We start from the raw sequence: 15,022 nt of genomic DNA on the forward strand, positions 1-15,022 counted from the left end.
CCCCTGTACCCCATCACCCCAGCCCTCGCCCGGCCCCACTGGCTCCCTATCACACACACTAACCCCTGTACCCCATCACCCCAGCCCTCGCCCGGCCCCACTGGCTCCCTATCACACACACTAACCCCTGTACCCCATCACCCCAGCCCTCGCCCGGCCCCACTGGCTCCCTATCACACACACTAACCCCTGTACCCCATCACCCCAGCCCTCGCCCGGCCCCACTGGCTCCCTATCACACACACTAACCCCTGTACCCCATCACCCCAGCCCTCGCCGGCCCCCACCGGCCCCCTATCACACACACTAACCCCTGTACCCCATCACCCCAGCCCTCGCCCGGCCCCACTGGCTCCCTATCACACACACTAACCCCTGTACCCCATCACCCCAGCCCTCGCCCGGCCCCACTGGCTCCCTATCACACACACTAACCCCTGTACCCCATCACCCCAGCCCTCGCCCGGCCCCACTGGCTCCCTATCACACACACTAACCCCTGTACCCCATCACCCCAGCCCTCGCCCGGCCCCACTGGCTCCCTATCACACACACTAACCCCTGTACCCCATCACCCCAGCCCTCGCCCGGCCCCACTGGCTCCCTATCACACACACTAACCCCTGTACCCCATCACCCCAGCCCTCGCCCGGCCCCACTGGCTCCCTATCACACACACTAACCCCTGTACCCCATCACCCCAGCCCTCGCCCGGCCCCACTGGCTCCCTATCACACACACTAACCCCTGTACCCCATCACCCCAGCCCTCGCCCGGCCCCACTGGCTCCCTATCACACACACTAACCCCTGTACCCCATCACCCCAGCCCTCGCCCGGCCCCACTGGCTCCCTATCACACACACTAACCCCTGTACCCCATCACCCCAGCCCTCGCCCGGCCCACTGGCTCCCTATTGTCGAATGGATCGATTTCAAAATCCTCATGTTTTCAAATCACTTCACCCCCGGGCACCTCCCTACCTTACTGATGTGCTTACTCCCCAATCCACTACCCGCTGCCTGCACTCAACTGGTACCTCCTCCTGAACTTCCATAGTGCCCTCGTGCTTTCAGCCACTACACCCTGAAACTCTGTCACTCTCCCTCAACCCCTTCACCTTGCCCCCACCTTCCCCATACCTTCCTCGTCTACCCACGTACAGTCACCTCCCCCTCAACCACAACAACAACACAATTGCATTTGTACACCGCTGAGCGGGGGGAGCAGGCGGGTTGTAGGGGGTTAGGAGGTCGCAGTGTGAGCAAGTACATGGAGGGCTTTGAAGGTGAGGACCAGGATCTTGAACCGTATCCTCTGTGTGACGGGAAGCCGGTGTAGTCGGGTCCTTCATGCTCCGTCACTGTCGACCCTACACTGCACGAGGGGCTGTATAAATGCAAATTGTTGTTGTGGTTGTTTGGACTACTGACTCAGTCAGTAGCGCTCTCGCCTCTGAGTCAAAACGTTGCCGGTTCAAGCCCTTCATCGGGACTTTGAGCTGATAGTTTACGCGGGAGCTCAGGTGTGGGGCTGACGTGTAGATGTCCTCCCGAAGAAACATACAAATCGACGTCCTGCCTGTGCCTGTTGTAAAGATCCCGTAGTATTATTCAAAAAGAGAAAGGAGTTTCTCTCTCTTTCCCGGTGTCCTGGCCAACAATCCCCAGAATAAAATTGGTCACTCGCTCCACGGCTGTTTGTGGGACATAATTGTGTGCAAATTGGCTGCCACGTTCGCCCACATAAATGCAGTCGCTTTACAGAAAACCAGAAGTGTTTTGAGACTTTTTGATAATTATAATAATCCTTGCACTTGATGTAATCACGTCTTCGAGAAGTCTCATAAAGCGCTTCACATAATATACTGTAAAGCGAATTGACTATATTTTGTGAGCGGAACACAGTAGCCACTTACGCACAGCAGCGCCCACAAACAGCTGTGGATTGAGTGATGTGGTTGAATGCTGTAAGGAAATGCTACTTTATTACAGAGAGCAGGAAATTTGTTCTGATGGAGGACTTATTGTCCCTTCCCCTGATTTAATTGAATTCTTTTGTTCAGTCAGCAGCGGATTTGATGTTCGAGTGCCGCTTTGAGGACGTATTTTAGCACAAATGCTCCATTCATGCAAAGTGCTTTCACGTTAAATTGAGTTGGAGTGGAGGCCTGAGATGCACAGTAATTGGGGCTGACCACATTGTCAATATGAAAACAATGCCTATATTGTACTGTGTCTCTGTGTTTGTGTGATTCTTTCTACTTCCCTAACCTTGTTTATGTCGGCTGCCACATTTCGCCCACAAAATATACTGTCAATTCGCTTTATAGCTTGTCTTGTGAAGCAATTTGAGACGATTTGAAGATGTGATAAGGCGCTGTATCACATAAAAGGATTGTTATTATTATCGGTCCCTAAAATTGTGTGCGTTTCCAACTCCTGACTGTATTACATGTTACAAGGGCTTTCTGCATGTCCCTCGATCCCTCTGCTCCTCCATCAGTATCCGTGCTTTTGGCCATTACGCCAAATGTCTGGATCTCCCTCTTTCAATCCCTCTTAACTTTGCGTGTGTGTCCATCTCTCTAACTCTGTGTACTTATTATTCAGATCTGTCCACTTCTTGTTTCTGGTTCGTAGTCCCACTTAAGTTGTGATACGTCATAAACTTTGTAATCTTGCGTGCAAGTTAATATTTTCACTGGCGTCACTACCCTTTGGTGTAACCCCGTGAAGCGCTTTAAGGCACGAAAGGTGCTGTAGCAAGTGTGAGGATTATAGCAAGTTCTCTGGGACGCTGCCCTGCACGAGGGGCACTGTATACAAGCAAGTGGATCGTGGGAGGGGAGTGAATCAGCTGGAGTGTTCACTTGGTAATCTACTGACTCTCCACTCTGCTGGAAAGTGTTCTCTGCTGGGAATCCTGTAGCTTAGCAATCGCCTCACACGCGAGCGGACCTGGTTCAGATCCTGGTAGGGTGAAACTTTAGGCACGTTCCCTTACTCCGCACTCCTTTGTTTACCTAATAGGAACCCGGTTGTTAGTCGTTTGGCAAACCGCTTTCCGGGGAAATAATCCCTTAAAAAGTACATATTTTATTAGTCAACCTATGACTGTTTGTGGGACACCGCTGTATGTGCACAATTGGCTGCCGCATTTTGCCCACAAAATACAGTCAGTCCACTTTTGCATTATATTTGGCGAAGAGTTTTGAGACGTCTCAACCACGTGATAAGGTGATGTATCAAACACAAGGATTATTATTATATCAGAAGTGGGTATACTTAAGTTTACGGGTGTAGAAAATCTGGCATCGGCGGTGACCCAACAGCCACTACGAACCATCGCTAGAGCCATTGTGGCTAACACACTTTCTTTTGATGGCTTTCAGCCGCTTGGCCTGGTTCGATGGATCAGGAATGGGCTTCTCTCTGGAATATCCCAACATCAGTCTGCATGCCGTGTCCCGAGACCTGACCGTCTATCCCCAGGAGCACTTGTACGTCATGGTGAACGGCAAGCTCGGAGGTAAGAGAAGCGATTTCACTTCATTCGTGATGTGAGTGGCCTTGCCTTGGTTGGTGGAATTCTCTCCTCTGGGTGACTGCAACCATTTTACGAAAACTACAGCAAAGATTTACAAGTACGCAGAACAGAATTTTTCCTGCTGGGGCTGGTACACTGAGCGCAATGCAAGCTGTAAACCCCGCTAACCCGAGTGCCTCCTCCCGCAGCAGAAGACAGTAAAGAAACAAACATGGACGGAAAGGGATCCGAGGAGGAAGAGGATGATGACACTGATCCCATCACAGAGGTTCGGTTTGTGCCCTCCGACAAAACAGCGTGTGAGTAACTGCACCCCCCCAGCTGTCAGCAGTGGGTATCGCATTGATCTAAATTCAGATTGTCTTCACCTACAGAATGGCTGTTCCGCAGTCCCTTCACCTCGTTCCCTCCCTCCAGAAACGCCTCCTCTTCGACTGCACCTCCGCCACCCCTATGATCCCAACCCCCAGCTCAGGTCCAAATCCCTGACTGTCCAGTGCCTTGGAATGTCCTCCCGATGTGAAAGGCGCTATGTAAATGTAATCTGTTGTTGTCAGCTGGCTACTCTCACCTCTGTGCCGGATGGTTGTAGGTTCAAGGCTTGTGTCAGGATTTTGAACTCACAGTCCAGGCTGACTCCCAACTGCATCGTCAAGACGCTGTTCTTTGGACGGCACGTTAAACTGAGGACCCTTCTGTCTGTCCAGATGGAGGTTAAAGATTCCACTCACTGTTCAAAAGGAGAAAAGAGGTTTCCTCCAGCCCCCCCAACCCGGTCAACAATTCCTTCAAATTAAATGGCTTCAAGGCTGTTGATGGGACATTGTTGAGAGCAAATTTGCTGCTACGTTCGCCTACAAATAAATAGTCACTGCATTTCATAGTAATTCTTGTGAAGCACTTTGAGACATCCTGATGTAAAAAGGCTATATCAAAATATTAAAAATATTTATAAAATTATTAATAATTTTGTTTTACCCATAAGATACACATGCGCTAAACTTTACACTATGAAGCGCTTTGAGACGTCTCAAAGAGGTGATAAGGCGCTATATCAAATTCAAGGATTATTATTGTGGGTGTGTGTTATTAGTAGTAATTGGAGAAATTCAGGGAAAGAGGAAATCGAAGATTCTCACCTTCACTTTCAAATCTGTTTGTAGTCAAACTCCTATGTACCGCCTCGCTCGGCTCTGCCTGATTGGTCTGCAATCTTCCAACTACTTGTTCCTCACTCCCGCTCCATCTCCCATTTGGAGTTCTGTAACTCAGTGGTTATAGCACTCCCTCACAAGTGAGAGACCTGGTTCGATTCCCAGTAGAGGGCGAAACCTTGGGCAAGTTTCCTTACTCCACACGCCTAATAATTATCCCTCAAGAAAAAAAACAATAATAAATTGGTCACTTCAATTCAGGACTGCATAGTTATAATGGGGTAACCTATAAATATGGCATCAGCCAGTAATTCCTGGTCTTGGGCTCACTTTCTGTATCCAGCAGTTGCTGTAATGCTGAGATGTTCCATTCCTGCACATTACGCGACCTCACCAAGTGCTGTACCGGGTTCTCCCTGTGTATAATCAGATTGTTCTTGCAAACCATTACCCGCTGCCTCCGCTCCACTATCAGCGGACGCACTTTCAGCCACAACACTCTGAAGCTTTAAGACTCTCTCCCACAGTACCTCCGCTTTGCCTCTTCCTTCCCCTCTTTTAGATCAGCATCAGGCTCCGCCACTGTTAAGCGCACACTGAAGGGCAGTATATAATAATAATAAACCTTGCATTTGATATAGCACCTTATCATGTCTTCAGACGTCTCAAATCTCTTCACAGCTATATAAATGCAAGTTGTTGTTGAGGTGCTTGGTTCTGAATTGAGGTCCCTCTTTTCCAGTGGAACCGATGTTCACAGCCATGTGTGACTGCCAGGCCCTCCACCCCGACCCAGATGACACAGACTCTGAGAACGACTTCCAGGAGGATGATGAGGAGTACGATGTTGAAGGTCACGGTGCATGATCCCTATCGGTTCTTCCCTTCCTCCTGTCCTACGTCAGGCTTCCCCCCCCTCTCTCTCTCTCTCTCTTAACTGTCGTCTGCTTTTGTAGACTGCAGCAATTTAGTGTCTCAACTCACCGTGTGTCAGCCTGGGCTCAGTGGGTAGGGACTCTCGCTTCTGAGTCAGAAGGTTGTGGGTGCAAATCTCACGTTGGGACTTGAACTCACACAGTATAAGCTGATGCTCCAATGCAACGCTGGGTGGGGTTGTATTGTTGGAGGTGCCTTCTGAGGCCCCATCTGTGCCTGTTCTGGTGGATGCTAAAGATCCCACGGCACTGCCTGAAAAGCGAAGGGAGTGTCCTGGCCATCAATCCCCCAAATGAAATGCCCCACAAACAACCACTGTATGGCCGTTTGGGACGTCGTCCTGACATGAAAGGTGTTATACAAATGTAAGTTGTTGTTGTTTGTGGACATTGCTATGTGCAATATTGAAGATAATATTAAAATCCCTGTGTTTGATATAGCATCTTATATCATCAAAATATCTGACTATATTCATGCCTGTTTGTGTGCTGCATTTGCCTACAAATGCCCACCACAACAACAACAAAATTACATCTATAGAGCGCCTTTCACGTCGGGGGGACGCCCCAAAGCGCTGAACAGGCCTGAGCATGGGGGAGGGGTGGGGTAGGGGTGAGGGAAGGCAGAGAGGTGGGAGGGAGACCAAAGGTACAATCGAAGATCTTGAGACTGTCCTTGAAGGAGGTGAGGGAGGAAGCGAGGTGAAGGGACCGTGGGATGGAGTTCCAGAGTGGGGGCAGAGAGGCTGAAAGCCCGGCCACCGATGGTAGGGCGGGTCGGGTGGGAGACATGGAGCAGCCGGAGCCCACTGAATGGAGGGAGCAGGTCAGAGAGAGGTAGGAGGGGGCAAGGCCATGGATGGCCTTGAAAGTGAGGACGAGGATCTCAAACTCGATCCTTTGGGGCATGGGGAGACGGTGGAATCGGGCAAGGGTGGGAGTGATGGGGTCGGGGAGCCTGGTGTGGGAGAGTACACGGGCTACAGAGTTTTAGATGATCTGCAGCTTGTGAAGGGATAAGTTGGGAAGGCCGATGAGGAGGGAGTTTCTGTAATCAAGCCTTGATGTGTACCCACAGTCATTTCACCTCTACAATTCCCTGTGAAGGTCTTATAGGCTCTGTATCAATACAAGTGTTAATTTTATTTGCTCAGTTATGACTTGACTGGGTCAGTTATGAACAGTCGGCAAACTGCCCTCGAGCCAACGTGATCTCGGGGACGGAAGCCAGGGTAGATTGAGTAACAATTTTTTTGAAGCCATGGTAGGAAGCAGCAATAATAACCCCCTTGTCAGCTGCACAATAGGTCTACACAGTCTGGACAGAAATCAGCACCTGTTCAAGGTAAATCTGCCAAGAGAAGAGAAACATTTCACTCATAGAGTCTATTCACTCATGTGGAGTCCTGTAGCTCAGTGATTAGACCACTCACATTGCAAGGGAGAGGACCTGGACTTGATTCCCGGGAAGGGCAAAACTTTGGGCAAGTTTCCTTACTCCACACGCCTCTGTTTACCAGCAGTCAGTAGGAACACGGGTGGCAGTCGATTGGTGGAACACTTTCCGGGAGTAATAAATCCTTCAAAAAAATTGTTGCTCAATCCACGGCTGTTTGTGGGACGCTGCTGCGCGCAATTGGCTGCCGCGTTTCACCCACAAAGACGTGACAAGGCGCTGTTATCAAGTGCAAAGATTATTATTATAAATGACTGGCATTATTGACTTCAGCCACAAGGTGGCAACACCTGATCAAACAGGATGAACGCCTCATGGCATCAGCGACCGTTGCCGCTGTACTTGTGCTGACTTGGATATTAACTTTGATGCAGCATTTATTATGTGCGCGTGGTGCATGCGCAAGAGGGTGCGTGTGAGGGAGAGACTGTGTGAGAGAGAAAAAATGTGTGCAAGATCCCATGCAGGTTTTTGCATGTGTGTGTTAAATCACATGTACAAGTGCGAGCATGTAGATTGCGTGTGTGTGGAACATAGAAACAGGAGGAGGCCATTCAACCCCTCGAGCCTGTTCCCCCATTCGATCAGATCATGGCTGTACCTCCACTCCAATTACCCGCCTTTGCCCCATATCCCCTGATCCCCTGACCTGACAAACATCTCTCCCCTCAGTCTGGACAATGTGAATGGATCCACACAGAATCCACAGCCTTTTGGGGGAGAGAGTTCCAGATCCCCACCGGCCTTTGGGTGAAAACCTGCCCCTGATTTCACTCCTCAATGGCGCGGCTCTAATTTTAAGATGATCCCCGTGTTCTGGATTCCCCAACAGAGGAAATAGTTTCTCTGTGTGTGATTGTGCAGTGATTGGGAGGGTGGGGGGGGCCGTCAATTATTATTTGACACTTATGGTGCCTTTCCAACTTTGCTCCCCAACAGAACGAGGCCAGGGTGACATTCCCACGTTCTACACCTGTGAAGAGGGTTTCTCTCACCTGAACCAGGAAGGCCAGGCCACGTTGGAGAGGTTAGAGAGTATGTTGGCCAGCCAGCAATCAGCATTCCACATGGCCGGTGTGCGGACCGACATGTCATCCACAGACTGCGATGGTAAAGTAACTCCTTTGAATTTAAGCGGGGGGCGAAGGAAGTGACATTCAGTTAATAATCTTTACATTTGCTGCAATGTCGTTCATGTCGGCAGGATGGCCCAAGGCACTGGCCACTCAGGGATTTTGACCTGAGCTGGGGGTTGGGATCAGGAAGAGTGACCGAAGGCACGGTCGAAGAGGAGGGTCTTGAGACGGGCTTTGAAGGAGGCGAGGAAGGGGGTGAGGCGAAGGGACTGCGGGATGGAGTTCCAGAGGGTGAGGGCAGAGAGGCTGAAGGCCCGACCACCGATGGTGGAACAAGCTACGTTTAGTAGCTTGCCCTTTGCATACATGTCCCCCTGGTGCCCTCTTGTCTCTCTGCCAGTTGGGTGCAAGGATTGGTGATCAGTAAAAAGGTCAAGTGCTGAAACCCAACCCGGGCCCTGTTTCTCAGCTTGAGCTCCCATCCAAATAGCGTGGATTTGAGTTGCACTGAACGCATTGCAATCAAGTTTCATTTTGATGATAATAATAAATTGGTCACTTCAACCCACGACTGTTTGTGGGACGCTGCTGTGTGCAATTGGCTGCCGGGTTTTGCCCATAAAATACACAGTCAATTCACTTTAAGGTATATTCCGTGAAGCGCTTTGAGACGTACTCCCAGTGTGAAAGGCACTGTATCAAATGCAAGGATTATTATTACTAACTATGTGGCCGCCTGCTGCATAGGGAGGAGGGACTGTCGGCCCGGTGAGTGACCATCCAGCGGCTGTGTTAAAGCTGACCTTTCCATGTGGATTGGAAGTGAGCGAGCCGATGGCAGGCAAATCAATCTGAGTGAGGGAATCCCGGGCAACTGTACTGATATAGGCACAGCCCTCAGTGTGTGGTAATACCTAACCACATTGTAACTTGAATTGAATTGTGCAGCTCACTGTTAGTCTGGCTCATTTCATAGCAACTGAGCTTCAAGCCCCACTTCAGGACTTGAAACTCGTGCAGGCTAAGTCCAAAGCTTAAACATTTTTATTATTGCGCTCACATAGTTTAACTTCTCTCACCAGATTGTATGAGGATAATAATCCTAGCATTTGATGCAGCGCCTTATCATGTTGAGACATCTCAAAGCGCCTCACAGGATACCCTCTAAAGTGAATTGACTGTGTGTTTGGTGGGCAAAACAACAACAAATAACCACAAAATTACATTTGTAGAGCAAAATGCCAAACAAGGGGTAGAATCTCTGAAAGTTTCCCATTGCTGGTCTGACACTGGCTTCTCTCCCCAGATTCCATGGAGGTGGAAGCTGCACCGGTGGAGGCTGGACAGTTTGACGATGCGGACGTAGATCACTGGTAAATACAACTGCATTGTCCTCGGCAGCCTGGTGCCCAATACACCAGCTTCTCCTTCCCCACGTGACCTGGGAGCCTGTCCGTCTCTGTATCTAACCTGCTCTGTCCTGAGTTATAATAATAATAATAATAATCCTTGCATTTTATATAGCGCTTTTCACGTCGGGAGGACGTCCCAAAGCGCTTCACAGAACACACTGTAAAGTGAATTGAGTGTATATTTGTGGGCGGACGCGGCAGCCAATTGTGCACAGCAATGTCCCACAAACAGTCGTAGATTGAAAATGACCAATTTATTATTGTTTTTGGTTTTGGAGGATTATTATTAGGCTCTGTGTGGAGTAAGGAAACTTGCCCGAGGTTTCACCCTCTGCCGGGAATTGAACTCAGGTCTCTCACTTGCAAAGCGAGTGCTCTAACCACTGAGCTACAGGACTCCACAAATATCCCACAAATAATCGTAGATAGAGTAATCATTATTATTTGTGGGGAGAGATTAATACTCCTGGAACGTGATCCACCAATCGACTAACAACCAGTAACAACCTTACTGTTAGGTAAACTGTTTGTGGGTAAACAGAGGCACGTGGAGTAAGGAAATTTGCCCAAGGTGATTCTCCTGCCTGGAAATCAAACCCAGCTTCTTTCGCTTGCGAAGCGAGTGTCTGACCATTAAGCTACAGGACACCATAATAATGTAAGGATTATTATCAAACAAAGGATTATTTTTTAACACTTTTTTCCCATATGTCCTTTGTCTTACAGATGATCTCTGACATTCATCGGAGCTAGCTGGCAGCCATGAAATGTACCTCCCCTTTATTCCCCCCCCCCCCCAACAAGTCACAATCCTCACCACCATCCCCCTAGACAGCTTAATTAATGGGTGGGTGGGGGAAGTAAAGAGAGGAATTCAAACGAAATCCATGTCACCTGGATGTTAAAGAGATAGGAGTAAAATATTAACAAGAAGCATTGCTAGAGCGAAGTTCCCCTGTACTGAGGCAGACAATCCTTTTAGATTTCGTAATAAGCTCTTCACAACCCCGGGGATTGTGATGGTCACTGAGGTTGTGTTTGCTTATTTACACACACATAGCGGTCATTTTGTAAGTCCTATTTTCCCAGGACAAGCGTTACGAGATCAAACGTGTTTAGTCAATAAAAAAATCGTATTTCCTCCTTGAAACCGAACGATAATCAGTTTCGGATGTGTGGTTTATCAAGTCTCCTAAAGTAGCGAGAGAGGGGGAGATGGTATAACATGTGCAGACGATTTTGTCTCCAGATCTGTCTGATCAGTTATCCTTTTGTGACCTAGTCAATAAAATAACTTTTAAAAGAGGTTTTGTAACTTGTTAACCCTGGCAATGGGCTGTGAGCAAACATTAGTGAGAGTTGCCCCTGTGTGTGAATCAAACTTTCTACAGACTCCATGTGTGTGTATTTTTTTCTAAAAAAAAATAAAATTAATTGCAAAAGCGTGGGATCTGAATTGAAATACAAAATCTTCTGATCTCTATTGGGTCACTGGCTCGCAAGGTCTCTTGATGGTTCTAGGCAACAACTTGCAATTCTACAGCGCCCTTAACACGGGGCAGAATCTCGCAGCTAATGGTGATGGAACCGGACTCCGAGCTGTGGAGAGGGAGCAGATGACTGTAAGCATAAGGTCGAAGAGGAAGGACTTTAGTTGTGATCTAAAAGGGGAAGGAGGAGGCAAGGCGTAGGGATCGGGGAAGAGCGGCTGAAAGTGCAGCCACCGAGGGTGGAGCGGAGAGGACAAGCAGAGGGGACGAGGGACGAGCAGGAGGCCGGAGCCAGCCGAGCGGAGGTATTGGGTGGTGGAGCGAGGAGAAAGGAGATCAGAAAGGTAGGGAGCGAAAGCAGAGAAGGCCCAGCGAGTTAAATGGCTAATTCCAACCCATGACCTATACAGGACACGAGCAGTTGCATAATTGCTGGATTATCACATTACCGCACGACAGACTAGCAATCAACACTGACTGGAGATTAGTCCCGGGTCACCCTCTCAGCTGCTCACTGGATCAACTCGACGTGTGTTTGGAATAACAGCGCAATTTGCTACAGGATTTTAGAATAATCCTGGCATTTGATACAGCGCCTTACCACGTCTTCGAGACTTCTCAAAGTACTTCACAGGATATGCTACAAAGTGAAATGACTATTTTGTAGGCAAAACTCGGCAGCCAATTTCACACAGCAGCGTCCCACAAACAGTCGTGGATTGAGGGATCAATTATTTTATTTTTGGAGGGATTATTACCCCGGAAAGTGGTCTGTCAACCGGGTTCCTACTTACTACTCGGTAAACAGGCGTGTGTGTGGAGAAAGGAAACTTGTCTAAGGTTTCCCACCCAAGAGTCAAACTTGGGTTCTCTCGCTTGCGAGGCGAGTGTCTAACCACAGCTACAGGGTTCCAAGTTCAGTTAATACCTTGGGCAAGTTTCCTTACTCCACACAGAGCATAATAATAATCCCTCCAAAACCAAAAATAATAATAAATTGGTCATTTTCAATCCACGACTGTTTGTGGGACATTGCTGTGCTCAATTGGCTGCCGCGTTCGCCCACAAATATACAGTCACTTCACTTTACAGTGTGTTCTGTGAAGCGCTTTGGGACGTCCTCCCGACGTGAAAAGCGCTATATCAAATGCAAGGATTATTATTATTATAATACAGAAGACATAAATGAATGACTTGATCACATGACAAAGGGTTTGATATGGAAATAAAAAAATGACGGTGATTAACATGGTCAGGAGGTGACGTCCACCTGAAAACCAAACTTGTTTATGAAGCGATTATTGTTTAAAGGGATTAATTTAAGTAAAATGGGCGTCACCTCCCACTTCTCTCCTCCTTCGGGCACTCAGTTTGTGACGGGATTGGAATCCGAAGGTTAATCAGGTTTATCTGACCTGGCGGCGTAAACAGCCACAGGACTAAATCAGGTAGAATATACACAATCTTTCCGCATGAGTCAAACACCCACCCAACTGACCAAAAAAATCTCCCTCTTCAGTCCTGCTCCTGGTCAGTTTAGGACTTGTGCAGTCCTGTAGCTCAGGGGTTAGAGCACTCGCCTCACAAGCGAGAGGACCCGGGTTTGATTCCCGGGCAGAGAGAAACGTGGGGCAAGTTTCCTTATTCCACCCCTCCGTTTACCAGCAGTGGGTAGGAACCCGGGTGTTAGTCGATTGGGGGATCACTTTTCCGGAGGTAATAATCCCTTCAGAAAATATAATAATTTGGTCATTTAAACCGCCTGTTTGTGGGCCGCTGCTGTGCACCATTGGCTGCCGCGTTTCACCCGCAAAACAGTCCATTCACATTGCAGCATATTCTGCAAAGCACTTTGAGGCGTCTCGAAGACATGAGGCGCTGTATCAAAGTACAAGGATTATTATTGATTATTATTTTCATAACTGAGCAACTCTAGAAGATTCCAGAAGAACATTTAAGAGCCTCCGTCCTGTACAATAAAATGGTGAACTCCTGTGTGCTGCTTCCCTTTCGTTGACCTCGTTGTGTCCCTGTTTTCTGAGCGACAGAGAGTGGGTTTATTCATTTGTACGAACATAAGACCAAGGTCCATCTGGTTGGCCGTCCCCTTCCTGGCGGTCGCCTGCACATGTACCTCAAACTCCTTAAGTACTGTATCCCATCACATCTAAAACAACTATAATCTGTATTTGATGGAATTAACATTTCCTGCTTCAACCCCCCCCCCCCCCCCCCTCATGGGAGTCTGTTCCACAGGTTCACTGTTCGCTCACTGGATAGTGTTTGTGTACATTGGTTTCGAATCGCAGGCCCTGTCCCCTCTGGTTTTATTATTCTCTAAACCGAGTTTAAAGATTAAGTGGTTTCTCGTCACATTTACACAGAGCGACTTTTAGTGAGACTCCAACAAACGAGGGGAGATCCTCAGATTTGTCTTCAAATCCCTTCATGACACCTTCTCCGCTGATTACCCCCAACCTACAACCCGCTGCCTCCGCTCCTGGCCCGCCTCCTGCTCTCCTCGTCCATCTGCCCCCTCCGCTCCACCATTCACCATTTCAGCCACCCTCCCCAATTCTGGACCTCTCTCCCTCCAGCCCTCGCCTCCCTTCCTTCCCCTTTCAGGTCGCACCTAAGTCCTTCCTCTTCGACCTGCCTCTGGTCACCTCCCGCCTTCCTCGGCTCGGAGTCGGGCTCCGTGACCGTTACCGTGAAGCGCTCTAGGACGCTGCAGTTGAAAACCAAGCTGGGTTTGGATTGATTCTCAAGAGGAAACAGCGGGTCACAGACCCGTTGGTTCCGTATTTAATTCTATGTATCTGCCGTTGGGAGTCCGTTTAGCTCACATTCAACGTGAGGGGACGCTGTGTAAATGCAACTTGTTGTTGTTCAGAATAAGTTGTATTCTAAAAAAAGAGCGGCTTCCAGATCGGGGCCAAAAGAAAAAATAGTTGAACGTGAGTTAAAACGGCAGATAAATAAAATTAAATATGAAACAAAAGATGCTGTGTGTTAGCCTGAATTAATCCAAACCCAGCGTGGTATTCAACGGCAATGCCAGCTCAGCTCCCCCCTCGACTCCGTACCCCCTCCTCGCTCCCTCCCTCCCTCCCCTCACCCTGACCATCTCCCCCCCTCCTCGCTCCCTCCGCTCCCCTCACCCTGACCATCTCCCCCCAATGCTCAGGTCCTGACCCAACTGTCCAGCGCCTCGGGATGTCCTCCCGACGTGAAAGGCGCTCTACAAATGCAATCTTGTTGTTGTTGTTGTTGTTTTACCAACAAAACACACGGCGGCCAACGTTACCGACAACAGTTAAAAACAATTCTCTCTCTCAATCTTTCTTCGTCTGTCTCAGCCTTTCGCTCTGTTTCATTCTCTCTCTCTCTCTCGAGCAAACACACACACACACTGGGGGTGGAAACTCAAATAAATTAACCAGAAAATGATATGGGGAAAGTAAAAAGATTGTCCCCTCTCTCCTGACACACAGACACAGACACACATACAGTCACACATACAGTCACACACACCACACCACACACACACAGTCACAGTCACACACACACAGACACACACACAGTCACACACACACACACACAGTCACACTCACACACACACAGTCTCACACACACAGATCTAAGAGAATATGTTGATGGAGTTCACTCACTTGAAATGGATTTGCTCCCAATCACTGCTCACACTGTGTGTGTGTGTGTGTGTGAGTGAGTGAGTTTGGGTTTGACTGAAAGTCCTCCCAGTGATCCCCTCTCACACTCACTCACTCACTCTCAGGGACACAGACAGACAGACAGACACAGACAGACAGACAGACAGCATTGCATTGCATTGCCTTCTGCAAATGCCAATCAATTTGTCGCCCTCTAGTTACAAACACAGGAACAGGAGCCTTGGGACCTGAAAGGCACTCTGTATAATAATAGTATGA

The 15,022-nt window shown here is 48.7% G+C and overlaps 1 protein-coding gene across 2 annotated transcripts in view; it reads left to right on the forward strand.

Annotated features, from left to right (window-relative positions):
- clns1a (chloride channel, nucleotide-sensitive, 1A) overlaps positions 1-11,024 on the forward strand; it is a 14,422-nt gene extending 3,398 nt beyond the window's left edge. The window contains exons 2-7 of one of the 2 annotated variants that reach the window (XM_042334575.1): positions 3,395-3,531; positions 3,738-3,848; positions 5,446-5,556; positions 8,034-8,204; positions 9,477-9,543; positions 10,309-11,024. In XM_042334575.1, the coding sequence (XP_042190509.1) occupies positions 3,395-3,531; positions 3,738-3,848; positions 5,446-5,556; positions 8,034-8,204; positions 9,477-9,543; position 10,309 (598 nt within the window). In that variant the 3' untranslated portion in view covers positions 10,310-11,024. Of the gene's footprint in view, positions 1-3,394; positions 3,532-3,737; positions 3,849-5,445; positions 5,557-8,033; positions 8,205-9,476; positions 9,548-10,308 lie in introns of those variants that run through there. The other variant, XM_042334576.1, reaches the window with a different exon arrangement.
- Positions 11,025-15,022: the final 3,998 nt, after the last annotated feature.

This window comes from Callorhinchus milii, unplaced genomic scaffold (assembly GCF_018977255.1).
Source record: "Callorhinchus milii isolate IMCB2004 unplaced genomic scaffold, IMCB_Cmil_1.0 Scaffold4, whole genome shotgun sequence".
In the NCBI taxonomy this organism is placed as follows: domain Eukaryota; kingdom Metazoa; phylum Chordata; class Chondrichthyes; order Chimaeriformes; family Callorhinchidae; genus Callorhinchus; species Callorhinchus milii.